General features: G+C 34.9%; 1 protein-coding gene across 1 annotated transcript in view; it reads right to left on the bottom strand.

Annotated features, from left to right (window-relative positions):
* Window positions 1-1,507: 1,507 nt before the first annotated feature.
* The window catches only part of LOC139959709 (GPI inositol-deacylase-like), a 42,340-nt gene continuing 27,381 nt past the window's right edge, over window positions 1,508-16,466 (bottom strand). Inside the window, exons 16-23 of the mRNA XM_071957525.1 lie at window positions 12,865-12,958; window positions 11,726-11,816; window positions 10,707-10,880; window positions 8,731-8,884; window positions 7,775-7,816; window positions 6,888-7,075; window positions 5,488-5,592; window positions 1,508-4,287 (exon numbers count right to left, since the gene is read on the bottom strand). Coding sequence (XP_071813626.1) covers window positions 4,149-4,287; window positions 5,488-5,592; window positions 6,888-7,075; window positions 7,775-7,816; window positions 8,731-8,884; window positions 10,707-10,880; window positions 11,726-11,816; window positions 12,865-12,958 — 987 coding nt within the window. The 3' untranslated portion in view covers window positions 1,508-4,148. The remainder of the gene's footprint in view (window positions 4,288-5,487; window positions 5,593-6,887; window positions 7,076-7,774; window positions 7,817-8,730; window positions 8,885-10,706; window positions 10,881-11,725; window positions 11,817-12,864; window positions 12,959-16,466) is intronic.

The following is a 16,466-nucleotide window of genomic DNA, read 5'->3' as shown; positions in this document are numbered from 1 at the left end:
CACTTCAATGGTTTGACGTTCAAGGGCGGCGGAACCGGGGGACACGTGCCCCCCACTTTTCCTCAGGTTAAAAATGTGCCCTTTTCCTACATTAAAATTGAAGTGTCTCAAGTTAGCAAGAGGCCAGGGAACCAGAATGAACGCTCGGGAAGGGCCGTTTCCGGCCATCTGAGGGGTTTGTTAAACCAAAAATTTTCTTGTACGCTCCGCGCCAACTGATGGTGGCGCTCCGCTCTGATAGTCGTGCATACAACTTTGCAAATCCTGGCTACGCCTCTGACTTTTAATGAATTTCTGTGGGTCAAACTCAAAGCTATTTCGAATGGAAAAAAATTGTTAAGATATTAACAAGAAATAAACTCTAATTCGGAAGATTCCTACATTAGCAACTAGCATGATTTCACCTCATTTTTTCTCAAAAGAAAACTTGTTCCTTGTTTCCCAATTTGCACATTGGATATTGCAGTGCTAGTATGCATATTTTCCTTGAAAGGGGGGGGAGGGGGCGTTGATGGAGTGATGTGTATGAAGTGCCCTTTGATGTCGGTGCCCCCTCAGATTAAAAGTGCTTCCGCCGCCCTTGCTGACGTTTCGATTCCAGCAAGCTTACCTTTGTAGGAAGATTCTGCTAGGATTGAACAGTCAGACCTTCTGACTTTTATATCTTTGCAGTAGTTAAGCAGTTTAACAGTGTTTTCTTTCTTTCGGCAGAAGTTCAGGTCCCTATAGAGCTTAGTAAAACGTAGATCGTGACTGCATGAAGAACCAATCTGTTCAATATTCTCCTAATTCTTGAGTTACTATACTATAACAGCCAACCGCATTGACCCTGACATACCTGTTGCATATTACTGCCGTTTTATATCAGTAAAATGTTTGCGATAAAAATATAACTCATGTAGAGAACTCCCAGGGCAACAAATCATTCTTACTTGTATATATATGAATGCACGACAACTTGTCTGTGAACCTCTCACAGTCGGGGTGTAATACGCTATGAAGTCATAAAATATGGACAACATTCTTGACACTTATGTTCGGACTTGTTTCGCAACGGTCATACACGTAAACAAACGATTTTTATTAACCCGTCTTGTCGGAAAGATATACAAGCTTTAATAATATTCAGCCTCAGCGCTGTTCGATTAATGGCTAAGAGAGGAAAATATTAATAGTAACGATCAATTTGCTTTGACGAAACAAAACTATAAACATTGGAAGAATGTCACTACGCAGAAGACCCAAGCACGGAGCGAATGTTACAGTCAGTTATGTTCAATAAGGAATGTTATGTTACCATTGTTATGTTGAAGAAATTTTATGTGTAACATTACATTTAATATCGCGATAAAATTGTAGCAATCATAGTGTTATACTTGACATTTGTGTAATCAGTCATTTTTCTATCTCAACTGCCAACAACAGAACCATGAAACAAAAGAAACAAAAACACTTTACATAATAAGCACAACAAAGTAAAACAATCAGTACAAAGGAAACAGCAGAGGAAAAACTACCTCAATCTTTATTTCGTGAATTTATTGCAACAATTACAATCCGTGAACCATTCAACAGAAGTGTTATTGTCCTAATTACAAACGACTTTATTTTAATCATGTATACCATTTACAAATATTCAGCTAGTGTCTTGGCATAAGGGAACTGCAAGCAAAAAATTGAGAGATGACCCATTTGGCATAATTAATAGTTATCTAGGTATGTGCAACATTTGTGGTTTCAAAAAGCAAAACCTCGTGAGAGGGAGGGGGGGGGGGGGGAGGGTGGAGCATTGTTCATTTAAGTACAAAGGAAATTACCAGAAGCTGAAAACAGTTTGATTATTAATTGGTGAATTTTACAACAGATAATAGAAGATAAACAAAGAGCAAAATAGAAATATCAAATTTGAACATATTATGTCAAGGGTTTAAGTCATTGTTAATAACATTAATGATTGCTAAATGTTTGGCTAAAGTTAATTTGGAATGATAAGCAGAGGAGCAAGTTCGTGCATTGTTGAAATAAACAGAAGAAGCTTTGTAATGATACTAATTTAATTAGTATGAATTAATTAATTAATGTGAGTTAATAACATACTTCTAGTTTCAAAAAAATAGAGGCAGATAAAGCAAAGTTAATAATAATGATGATTAAAAATACAATCTACTAATTTATAGCCATTATTGTAGCATACATCAACATAAGTCCATATAACAAGAGAAGGCAAATGTTGTCTCTAAGATTTTTCACCAGTGTGATATTCTTGAATCATTTTGTCCAAAAGGCCTACTCTTGTATGAATAAAACAGATTGGGTGGTAATATACATGGTAATATATCAGAGCAGAACAGATTGATGGTAATACATCAGACCAGAATAGATCTATGGTAATAGATGAGACCAGAATAGATCTATTGTATACATCAGACCAGAATAGATCTCTGGTAATATATGAGACCAGAATAGATCTCTGGTAATGCATCAGACCAGAATACATCTATGGTAATACATCAGACCAGAATAGATCTATGGTAATATATGAGACCAGAATAGATCTCTGGTAATGCATCAGACCAGAATACATCTATGGTAATACATCAGACCAGAATAGATCTATGGTAATGCATCAGACCAGAATACATCTATGGTAATACATCAGACCAGAATAGATCTATTGTAATACATCAGACCAGAATAGATCTATGGTAATACATCAGACCAGAATAGATCTATGGTAATATATCAGACCAGAATAGATCTGTGGTAATGTATCAGACCAGAATAAATCTATGGTAATACATCAGACCAGAATAGATCTTTGGTAATATATGAGACCAGAATAGATCTGTGGTAATGTATCAGACCAGAATAGATCTATGGTAATACATCAGACCAGAATAGATCTATGGTAATACATCAGATCAGAATAGATCTTTGGTAATATATGAGACCAGAATAGATCTGTGGTAATGTATCAGACCAGAATAGATCTATGGTAATATATGAGACCAGAATAGATCTGTGGTAATGCATCAGACCAGAATAGATCTATGGTAATACATCCAACCAGAATAGATCTATGGTAATACATCAGACTAGAATAGATACATTAATACATGAGACCAGAATATATATATGGTATCATGTCAGACAAGAATAGATCTATGGTACTTGAGCAGACCAGAATTGATCTGTAGTAATGCATCAGACCTGATTAGATCTATGGTAACACATCAGATCAGAGTACATCTATAGTATTGTGTCAGACCAGAATTAATCTATGGTAATTGAGCAGACCATCTAGATTGATGGTAATACATCAGACCAGAATAGATCCGTGGTAATGCATCATTCTAGAATAGACTTTTGGTAATACATTAATTAGACTAGAATAAATCTATAGTACTGCATCAGACCAGATTAGATCTATGATAATGCATCGGACTTGAATATGTACACTATTGAACAAAAGCAGATCTCTCATGTTCTCATTTTACTAATTTAAATTGTATTCAACATATTCAATGCTTAGTAATATAAACTTTACAGTATTCAAAGGACCTGAATTCAAGTCCATGTCTTCTTGATAGTTAGGTGGTATTATTGTTCCTATGTCTAAGACACAGATGATGATAATGGAGAGAGAGCTACATTGAGATACTGCTGGAAACTGTTTATTCTCAGTTCGCTGTAAGGTATCAACTATTGGCATGTATCTCTACTGATGCTACTTCACATCTGTTATAGTCCCAGCACCATTGCTTCAAGCTCATAAAAACTTACAAAAACATTTAATTTTGAGATAGGAACTTTTCAAACTTTAATAAGCAGTACAGAAAAATTCATACAGTAGGTTTGCATATAAGGCACAGTAAATTACTCAACAATCTTGTGTATTATGTTCTGATTAAAACTGAAACGTAACTATAATGTTAGTGTAAACGAGTCACATTTGTCAGCTTAAAATTAATGCTTTTGTAAAAACCAGCATTCTTCTTTCATGTACATTTAAACGATATGGAGACACAGGTACTAAGCAATACATGAAATAAAAGGACTAAGTCTTGGAGATGAACAAAGGATCTATGAATATTCATAGTGCATGAAAACTAGTGAAAGTAGATGATGCCTGACTGTACTGCAGAGGATTACACCAGTTGAAGGAATGATAATAGTAATATGCTTGCTGATAAGAAGTACACACATCGGTAGACAGATTCTATCGCATACAGGACCATCAGTAGGGTGAAAAAGTACAAAACCCACGAGACTGGCTTTACAAGTTTGCTGTAAGAGAAGAAAAAAGTTAAAACAAATGTTCGAAATGTATCAATCTGTTACACACGTGATTTGCAAGTATAATACATGTATTATGACTGTGTATGTTGTATTATAAACTTACTAATCCCTTGTCAAAGTAAGGTTCCATGTGTAGATGATCTGGACTGAATCCACCTAGTTATCAGAGAAATATCATTCCTCATAACATTAAAGCAGCATTCATTCATACTTAGTAAAGATTCCTAAATCCTATTGGTCCATTCAGGTCAGCTGACCGTGGTTAATCCTGTGAGTAACGCACGGTAAAATTACAGGGCATCACTTTAATAAATCTTTGGTTATATGTAACCAAAAATGTTTTGTTTTATGATTTTTCCCCCACGCAAATGGTAGTGTATGAATGAACGGGGTTAATCAACGGTCTAGCGTGCGTTACTCACATGATTAATGCACTCCATGTGTTAATGCTATCGCTGGATGCACTCGGGCTCCGCCCTCGTGCATCGCTTGCATAATCCCCCGATCGTGCATTAATCCTGTGAGTAACGCACGCTAGACCGTTGATTAACCCCTTATTTATGGGACTGTGATACAACAACTTATATGCAGAGTTTCACAGGCAGGGCAGGGAGGGGGGGGGGAATTAATGTCATCAACTGTGACAGAGAAGAGAAGACTTGGACAAAGATGAGAGTGTTGTATACCTTGGACCATGGACCGCTAGAATATTGTGGGTCGTGTAACACTCTGGAAGTCTTATAGGCAATGGTACATGCTATGTAGGTTGCTTTCCCAAGAGGATCAAATATTGCAATGCTATAATGCATCTCTAATACAACAAGTTAACCACACATATTAAACAAATGTTCCACTATACATGGACAGGAATCTCTAACAAATAAAAACAGCTATATGAACTCTGATGGCTGAATAAAACTCAGTTAAGAGACCTTCATAATGTCACAGATGAATCCTTGCCCATGGACAGGAATCTCTACCAAATAAACACAGCTATAAGATCTACTGTATGATGGCCGAATAAAACTTAGGCAAGAGATCTTAATAGTGTCACAGATAAATCTTTGCCCATGGACAGGACTCGGTACCAAATAAATACAGCTATACGATCTCTGATGGCCAAATAAAACTTAGTCAAGACACCTCCATAATGTCACAGATGAATCTTTGCCCCATTCCAAGACTCACCTTTTCTTTGGCAATGGAACTGGATTTCCCAGAATATCGATGACTGCTACTGAAGCAACCAGAGCTGGATACAGGGTAGGATCATTCCTCAGCCTGAAGTCAAATCTACAAATGAGTGCAAGTAGAAATGTAAATATTGAGGGGTGTGAAAGGATAAAAGGAGGGGTGTGATAAGAGGTTTGATTGTAGAAGTATGGTAGGAGGGGTGCAATGGGGAGGGAGGGGCATATAGTCAGGGCATCTGAAGACATTAGATTAAAAAGGAATGCCAACTGCAAAAATATTATTTTTATGGAGTGTAAAAATACTTCATGGCTGTCATTTATAACTGGCTACAAATTAAAACAATTAATGTGATATCATCTACTTGAAATGGATTGTGTCTTTGTGTGAAAAAACCCAAGATAGATTTACATCAAAATAAACTATTAACATCAAATTTAATTCATATGATAAAAACGCATCATATGCCTGTTATGAATAAATCTGTCATTTGATCAGTCAATTTTATGGTGACACCTTCCTATATCATTTTGAAACTTTACAAAAACACAATGTCAGATGAGGATTATTATCATTTTGGCAAACTTTCACCTCTAAACAGATAAGACAATGTAATGGGACATTAAATCACCTTCATTTCTTTGTTCAAATGGGGTGTATATCCACAGGTATGTAGATAAAGTCATGTACATAACATACCATAGCATAAGGTGCCTTAAACTGTTATGAGTACTTGGATGTTACTTATTCTCCCTTATGAGGTATTAGACATTAACGATACATCACTACAATTAATAACTACACAATACCTTTGACTGAGAAAGCAATTATTTTGTGGTACTGTTGAAGTAACTTGTGTACATGGGGGAACCTGCTTATGGTTGATAGATAAAAATCACATTAGGGTTAGCACAATCATTTGAAGTAATTGGCTCACTTTCAAATCTGAAATATCATTTCAAATGTGGGTAAGCTGTGGCTTGTTCTTAGCTTATTTCACTTTAACCAGTTACGAACTGACTCCACTAATGTGTTCAAGGAGTGTTAGCTTTGTGGTTAACGCCGGTGCCTTCCAACCATAAGGTCCCCAGTTTGAGTCACTCCAAGATTAATGTATGTCGTCCAGTTACAGAGTTGTTGACAATTCATAATCATGGACGTTAAAATATGAATCTAAGAGACTGGCTTCGGCCAGCTTGCGGCTTTGATAAGCCAATGATGGCTTCTTCGCGAGTTCCTGCTTGCAGGAGGATCTAAAATACATACATACACCCATACATACACGCATACACACATATATACATACATACTGTTTATGCTGCATTTCAAAATTGTTATAGAAGAAAAGAATCCCAATGTTTATACAAGTCCTCTAAAGAGATCAGTTGTTAACTTACTGCAAGTTTTCATACCAAGCAATCAGTGTTGGTACTGCGAATAAAACTAAGAAATTGAGTAGTATATGGACTGTGGTTGTGAAATGGAAGCTGTCCTTGGCCCTACGATGGACCTTCTCATCAGGAGTAAGCCTCTTTGGTGGTTCTTTGGATTCCTTGGTAGACTCCTTCACTTTCTCTTCTGGTAGCTTTGGGAACAATTAATAAATGAATAAATAACCTCTGTTGGATGGCACTAGGCAAATAAATGACCACGAGGAGCAAGTTATCTCCTGCTAGAATTAAGATAAGTGTGACTGAAATGAATAGATGGAAAGTTTTTAATCAAACCGTAATTTATCAAGTATTAGCTAAGTGCTTCACAAAGTGTAAAATGACTATCAGGCATCGTAGGCCAATCGTAACAAGTGACCATAACAGATTCATTACTTCTGGCTAGAAATATGCCCATTAAATGGCAAAGAGAACTCTAGTCATACATAACTCTTATAGCATCATGTACTGAACTTACCACAATGATTGATCATTTCATACAAGTAATACAATTGGCTAGAAATATCCCCAGCATTGATGTACACATATAGAATGCCATCTTCACAGCAATACAGTTATGCTCCAGGTTTATCCCTTCACTTTCCTCTTGTGACTAAATTATTTTTGGATTTCATATCTTACAGATCAAAGTATTAAAAGCAAACTATTATGAATATTACAAGCTAAACATTCAACACAAAAGTGTCAAACTTTATCACTTAAAGCTAACATTTATTAATATGTCATCTTGATTTGACAGAGTTTTGCCACGTTACAATATGACCTTTTAATTCTCTACAAACAATGACCATCTCAATATGAGGATATCGAAGGAAACTAGAAGGCCAACTCACCTTTGACTCAGCCACCAAAACCCTGGCTTTAAGTCCAGATGCCTATAAATTTAAAACACAAATTGCTGTGACATTAGACATTGAAGCAGAATGGTTGTATACGTTTGACCTTACATTTTATATCTCTCATCTAGGGAAACTTTTAAGGTAAAATTCATTTATCATGCAAGTTGGGATATTCTTTATGGCATTAAAGATTGAATTTTCCTGGCGAGAATTAGCTTAATTGAACTTACTGATGATTACAGTCTCATTAATCGTGTTTGCATGTTGATTAAAAATCATCAAACAAAACAAATGTATTTCTTAATAAATGTTTTAACATAAAATGTCATGTTTTATGTCTTTGTTTGCTCTGCATAGAGCACATTGTCATATAAAGGTGTAATGTAAACATACCAGTGTATAACAGTAATATCAAATGTATCCCTCAGTTCACTTGACCCAACTACACTTTGGATGTACAAAATCAATAATATTCAAATATCACAAATATGACAAATGAAACTGAAATACAATTATTTCATTTTACTATGCATTAACAGTGCAACGTCACAGACATACACATCTGATGCAATGTTCCGAGGTGATTTTGACAGGGTCCCCAATTGGTAAAGTGCAATCCACTTTACCTGATAGTTGCCACAACCAATCAGCAAAATCTCTGATGATATTCATTCGACAGACTCTGTTTCTCAAGAAGGCATTAGGTACAGTAGGGTGTTTGACTTGGCCTGAACTAACCTCAGGACAAATTATGATAAAACCCAATTCACAAAGGACAAATAGGGAAAGACAAGTCTGATATTTTGAAATAATGACTATGTTATTATTTATTATATTTTCATTTGATATACTAATCTTATCATGCATGAGATAATGGTTTATGAATACTGTGTTTCCTGTATAGACATTAATTCATATTACATGTGACAATGTTACATAGAGTAACCTACCTTAAAACCGACTATAACAGAGATGAAGATAATGGCCACAGCGCCACAAGTTCCCACAGCTAGAGCCATCGTACCACCAACTACCGCAATCGGCCAGAGACGAGATGAGTCTTGGGCTTTGGTGGTCTTAAACATGTCCAAGGAAAGCTCTCCCCTGGGCAAAACAAAGGTAAAATGCACCATTTATCAGACAACTAAATATATCAATCATTTTCATGAAAATATTTTACCCTGCAGTAAATGAAAAATAAAACATATTGTCATGTAAATATAAAATATATTAATATCACTTTTACGTTACTTGGAACGCATGAGAGTTACAATAGTGGTCTGCCTAAGTAAATATTTTTAAGGAACTTTATGAATATAACAAAAATTCTTGTATCTAGAACTAGAAACAGGTGCTTGTTTTTTACCTTGAGAGAGTAATCACTTGTAGAAACAGAAGTCAGCAATCAGAGAGAAGTTCACAACACTTTCATAGCAGACATTTTGAGATGCTTTATGCAAATAACTGTACCATAATTATTCTTTAAAGGGATAATGAAGTCTAAAGTTTTAAAGCTTATATCACATGGCAATCTAAAATACAAAATAAAAGTTATATTACAGAGCAAGTAAAAAGAAACACATTGACAATGGTGCATCTCCCATCTTAGAAGCTTGATCTGTTGCTGAGATGGAAAATATATATATTATTCAAGTTTATTCATATGAATTACATTGAATAAAATGGACCACACCTCAAACCGTCTTTGCTTGTCACTATTTTTCACTGATACAATGAGGACCCCAACATATTAGTTGATACTCACTGTTGTGTTGTGATAAAGTCCTTGATTAATACACATTAACAACATGAAATAACATCCAGTCATACACTTGTAATATTTCCAAGATAAAATAATCATTCCAATTATAACATGTGTTCCTTTCATAAGCTCTGCGGATTTTATATTTGTTCATCCTCAGCCTGTATTACCCCTTAAGAGTCCCATGATAACACATTTTCCTTGAACTTTCCCCAGCCCTAATTAAACATTTTGTTTCCCTTTAACTTCCCCCAGCCCTAATTAAACATTTTTCCCCTTTAACTCCCCCCCAGACATTATTAAACATTATGTTTTTCCCCCAGACCTAATTAAACATGTTGTTTTCTTTAACTTCCCCCTGCCCTAATAAAACATTTTGTTTCCTTTGAGCTTCCCACAGCCCTAATTAAACATTTTGTTTTCCTTTAACTTTCCCTAGACATTATTAAACATTTTGTTTTCTTCCAGTCCTAATTAAACATTTTGTTTTTCCACCAGCCCTAATTAAACATTTAGTTTTTCTTTAACTTCCCCCAGCCCTAATTAAACATTTTGTTTTCCTTTAACCTCCCCAGCCCTAATTAAACATTTTTTTCCCCTTTAACTTCCCCCCAGACATTATTAAACATTATGTTTTCCCCCAGCCCTAATTAAACATTTTGTTTTCCTTTAACTTCCCCCACCCCTAATTAAACATTTTGTTTTCTTTGACTTCCCCCAGCCCTAATTAAACATTTTGTTTTCCTTTAACTTCCCCAGCCCTAATTAAACATTTTGTTTTCTTTGACTTCCCCCAGCCCTAATTAAACATTTTGTTTTCCTTTAACTTCCCCTAGACATTATTAAACATTTTTTTTTTCCAGTCCTAATTAAACATTTTGTTTCCTTTAACTTCCCCCACCCCTAATTAAACATTTTGTTTTCCTTTAACTTCCCCTAGACATTATTAAACATTTTTTTTTTCCAGTCCTAATTAAACATTTTGTTTCCTTTAACTTTCCCAGTCCTTTAATATTAAACATTTTGTTTTTCTTCCCTAACCCCTAACTTCCCAAGCCCTAAACATATCGATATACTTCTTTCATAAATGTGAACTCATCATCTCAACTCTCACAATTTTGATGGACAGTTTTGTTGCAAACTCTCTACTTTGAAAAAACTTACTTCTTCCACCATTTCCAGAGGCGACCACCGTTATTAGTTTTATTCTCCATAGTCCACAGGAGAAGAGCGCATAGACCGTAGCTCAGGAGGAACATCACAAGAGGAAGGAAGTTGAAGAAAACTCCCTGCTCGGATAGGATGCGAAAGTCGTATGAACTCTCCAGAGCTTCATTTCTGTTACCATCATAACAAAAGAGTTAAAAGTGTTTCAGATTTAGCTAATGAGTTAACTATTCTAATTGCAGAGAGGCTTTTATCTATTACAAAGGCTGTAAGTAATTCAGAGGAAACACAAACGTCACTTGTAAGATAATTTAAAATACAATATTCTGATCAATTACAATCAAAATCTTTACAGAAAGTAATTGAAGCAAAATTTGATTTATTTAATGCCTGTTAAATCTTAAGTAAAGTCTAATTCAAAATGTCAGGTGTATGTAAAGAGCAGAGCCCCACAGAGAATGGACATCTACTAACGTGAGAAAGGAAACTTGAATAGCCAATAGTTATGACAAGGAATTTAATTTTAATTTCACTGGTCACCAAGTGACTTTGGACCTGACACGATCTTGTTAGTTTGTTGAACTAATGTCAAAACAGATGAACCTAAAATTTGGAGAAACTTGTGTTACTTTTCAAACACACTGAATATATGAAGAACCAAGTTAATTTGTCACTTTTACAGCAAAGCATGAGACCTACCCTACTCAGCATATATTATAATTGGAACTACAGTACAGTTGCTTTACTTATTAACTAACACCAAAATTGCAACTTTGTGGATGAAAATAAAAGAAATTTGAAGACTCAAAACAATAGCATTGCTGTAACGTACTTAAGTGAATCTGCAGAAAACTGGTGAAGGGCAACAGACAATTTAATATAATAGCTCTATGTAATCTGAAGTAGTTGAATATTAATAAATGTACAGCCCCTCTGTAGGCATGTCATACAGGCAGACTTCCTTCTCACACAGAATTAATACAATAAAGTTGAATTTTACAACAAATATATCTTACTTGACAATAGCTCTGAACAATGCAATGGGAGGAACCACAATGTATGGTTTGCAGTAAAGATCATGTAACTTGCTAATATCTTCAAGAGGCTCTGAAAAGAAAGGAGTCCAGAACAAAAATGTAAACAATCAACAATCTAAAACAAAAGGATGGAAGGTCTAGACTATGAAGCTTTCAAATTGGGCAAAACTTTAATTTTTTCTGTTGCAAATTTCAAACTTAAGTTTTTCTGTTGCAAATTTCAAAACTAAGTTTTTCTGTTGCAAATGTCAAACTTAAATTTTTCTGTTGCAAATGTCAAAACTTAAGTTTTTCTGTTGCAAATTTCAAAACTTAAGTTTTTCTGTTGCAAATTTCAAAACTTAAGTTTTTCTGTTGCAAATGTCAAAACTTTTTTTCTGTTGCACATGTCAAAACTTAAGTTTTTCTGTTGCACATGTCAAAACTTAAGTTTTTCTGTTGCAAATTTCAAAACTTAAGTTTTTCTGTTGCAAATTTCAAAAACTTATATAAGCAATGACCAAGAGTACTTAGGTTGTGAGGGCTGGACAAATAAGTGAGAAAGCAAAATAAAGTATGAAATATCACATATTTGAAAAACATAATTACAAACCAGAGTAGCAGTGCAATGACCACTTTATTAGATAACAGACATGGGAAACTTCAGAATGTTGCCATCGTCATCACTGAATATTCATGTAATGCATTGTTTATCATGTATCATTGTACATTATATTACATGTAAACAAAGATTTCAATTATAAGTTTATTAGATTATTAGTTTATTAGATTAGCACAGTTACTTAATATGTATGTTTCCATAAACTCCTTCCAAATGTTTTTTTTTCATTCAAATTAAAGAAAGGTGAGATGTGGAGAAAAATAACTTTTAGATTTTCTTAATTTGCAATAACTTTCTGTCCAGGAGTAGTATATTTGCTTTCCATTTCATTTCCAGAAAAACAAATGTTTTAAACAGGCCACAATATTAATTGCTACAAACTGCTGTTTTTGTTAATGTGTTGGAAACCATTTCACCATGCAGCCTCTCCATCTCATGTAACAGATAACAAGTATCCTCTCATTGGACCATACTGATCTAGCTCTATAAATCTTGATTAAGTGTTGATATTACTTACTGTCTGCATAGAGGTGTTTCAACTGAAATGACGTTGCCAGGACAACAATAATGGACAGTAAAGTTGGAATAGTATGGCCGTAAAATCTAACAATCTGAAAAGAGAGATATATGGAATTAGTCAGGACTACAATCATCAAAAGAGTTGAAAATTGTTTAACAAAGATGGTTTTCTTAATAGACCAATCAAATGTCACCAGACCCTCAGCATTGCTGAAGATGAAAGAAACGAATGGTACACTGCATAAAAACAAATTAGAGATTTTTTATCTAAAATGTAAAAATATTCTGTAATTTCTATACTTAGGTTTAATGATTTATATCAGGTCGGGCGGTAAAGGCTTCTTAGTATTCTAGTAACCTCCATGTAACAGAGAATATAATGAAAAGCTATCATCCCCAAATCCAATTATAGAATTTGAGGTGCTTATGAAGAGAACTTCAGCAAAGTTTTAACACATGTGAATCGTTCTCCCTATATTTGTCTTTGATATATATATATATAGTTCTTGAGATTAATATGTCTTTGTTGAAATATTCAATATTAGTAATCACTTGTAGTTGACATTGACTAAATCCATTAATAAGCTTCATCTTGAAAATATCAGAAACAAGAAAAGTAAAAGATTGAACCACCCAGTACCAATATCACATCAAACATTGCAAGAGTGAAACACTTCTGACATGATGGTATTACTGGGTTTATTTGAGCTAGAGGAGAAGGGGGAGGTAAAGGGAGGCTGTTAGTTGTCACAGGCATCCTTGTTATTTGACATGATGATTGGGTGGTTGTCACAAGAACATAGTAGTTACAATTCTGCAATGGGAGCTACTTATTGAAAGTGTAATGTGATGTACGAACAGCCTTCTAACAAATACCCTTTTCTTCTTCTAATCAAAATTGCTAACATGTTCTCTTAACAAAATCCTGGTACATTTGGCACCATTGTTATTATAAATTGCTAACTTTATCATTCTTATTTGGAAGTCATTCTTCCAATATAGAAAAAATAGAACTTTGTGTTGCAGGGTACTACAAGATCAAACATGTCTATGGGTAAGATTTTGTACTTGGAAACCTGGTAACCAGACGATGATACGTCTTGACACAGTAATATCTGTTTTGTTTACAGAGTGAATTTCTCAACTATTTGCTAATAGGATTGAAATCACACAACAGTCTTCATTTAACATGTGCCGCTACCAGCAGCAGTAAGAGCAAACATTTCTGTAGCCCATAGTCTGCTGTGATTGTGTGCTGTCTTTATCACAACATTTCATGAGCACACTTTTCTATGGATGTGTAGTCCTCAACATATTTTATCTACCATGAGCAAATCTCAAACAATTATTGGAGATTCTTTGAACTTTTGATACAATTTTTCTATGATTATGAATCTTTGTTGTTTCACTGTACAAATCTATTAATCATATATTCATGTCATGTATTATATTACTTTATTCATTTTTTTCCTTTTACTGAAAGTTTTTTGGCTATGATGTTCCCACAAACATACTGTGATACTGGGATGTTCCAACATAAAAATGCAGGGTTAACCTGGAGTGGTGTTTTAGTGTAAGACACCCACCAATAAGGTGGATCTTGCTATCTTAAACTCTTCACTTTAGTTTACTAAAAAAACCATTGGAGCTGATCATCAATGACCAAACAATGTGACTCTAGCCGCCTAAGACAATACATTTATAGTTTACTCAAGAAATTAATCAAAGTGGTGCCGGAATTTAAGACTAAAACGACCTGATTATACCTCTGTGCATAAGGTATGGCTAATTCACAAGGTAATCCTGTGGACTTGTTTTGATTGAGACAAGGTTACACAGATAACACAAGACATAGCTCTATAATTATTGAACATCTCTAACAATATCACTTAATGAAAGTCACAGGCAGATAAAATCATGCAACACTTGGAACATGTACCCAGCAATAGAATGTTAAACATATTGGGATATGAAACCATCGGGAACATTAATCCACCATTGCAGCATAATACCAATGTTGTGACAGATACCACCAGTGGAACATAAACTCATGTGTGATATACAAAACCACCAGTGAAACATAAAATTAAATGTAACCAGCAGTAGAATGTTAAACTTATTGGGATATGAAACCATCGGGAACATAAAACCATCATTGGAGCATAAGTACCATATACCATCAGCAGAACATAAACTCATGTGTGATATACAGAACCACCAGTGTAATATAAAATCTAACATTTGACAATAAACATACATATATATTCATTTCAACAGTTTTCCCTTGTTCTTTTCTCATGCTAAGCTAGTTAAATGTGTGTTCTTTACCTGAGGGAGGTTTCTAAAAATACAGCACTTGAGAAATCAATTGAGTGTGAACCTATTGCTGAATAAAGCTAGAACACCGCACAAAACAACCAAATCGCTCATATGGAGCACTTCAACAGGGTACCGGGACTGCTCATTTTGTGGGGGATTTGGTCTGAAGGTTTAAGCAAATAAATCCCCTTATCTTTCTATAAGTTCTATTGATTGACAGGGATGTAAGCCTCTGGTCAGACCAAACAATCTATCTTGAGAAATGTTGCACTGCAGAACATTCAACAACTTTGGCATGTTAAATAAGCTTGATTACACAAGTAAACAATGAAACCATTGGCAGATCAACTGGGTCATTGATTGGACAAAGCTAAGGTGCTTAGTACTTCATTTGTCAATTAGTGTACCCAGGACAACCGACTGCATGTCTGCAACTAAGGACAGTTTACAGTTTATAATTGTGCCAAAGAATCAGTTCTTGGTGCCACCACCAATTCTTGGTGCAGCTGGAAGCAGACCATTATAAAGAAACGAAGAAATAGAAACTTTTTAACTATCTATACAATATTTCGTGTAATTTCTCTCACATTTTAAACATATTAAGGACATATTAAGCTATTATTACACAGGCAGGGACATCTCCAAATCATGTGTGTTTTCCAGCAGATTATGTGAACCATTTGATGGAACAAGGATACACTTGGACATTTTATACTGAATCTGTCATTTGATTTGCTCAAGATTTTAATTCTGTCTCCAGGAATTTTGGCAAAGCTCGTGTTCATTTGCTGGAAGGTAACAGTGATATTAGAGTTCAAGAGAATTATTCTGTACTGGAGAATAATAAGGAATTGAGTTTGTTAAACCACCTCATCCATTCTGCAGATAAAGCTGGGAAGTCAGCAAACATTTTGTTATTTCATCACGCAAAAAAAGATAATCAACTTGAAGTCTCTTCTTTATAAGGTAAGGTGCAACTGCTTACAATTATTAAGACAACACAAAACTCTAACTTAATATTCAGCTACTGTGGTTATCTTATTACGCCTAGGAAATCCATTCCACTCTTGTCGCCATGGAAACCGAGAATGACTATATCTTCAACAAAAACACTGATAGCCAATCACCCACAGATGGGAACAAACACAATCAGGAACCCTTCCAAACTTACGCAAATTCAGAAAAGAGTACGACATTGATTCCAGAATCGAGAAGGATCAAGAAATCAGCAAGCACAACTTCATTATTATACAGGCGGCAAAATGTGACTAAGGGTCAGTC

Source organism: Apostichopus japonicus, chromosome 19 (genome assembly GCF_037975245.1).
Source record: "Apostichopus japonicus isolate 1M-3 chromosome 19, ASM3797524v1, whole genome shotgun sequence".
Lineage (NCBI taxonomy): Eukaryota > Metazoa > Echinodermata > Holothuroidea > Aspidochirotida > Stichopodidae > Apostichopus > Apostichopus japonicus.
Note: the sequence above shows the minus strand (reverse complement) of the source record. Positions and strands in the feature narration are given on the sequence as shown.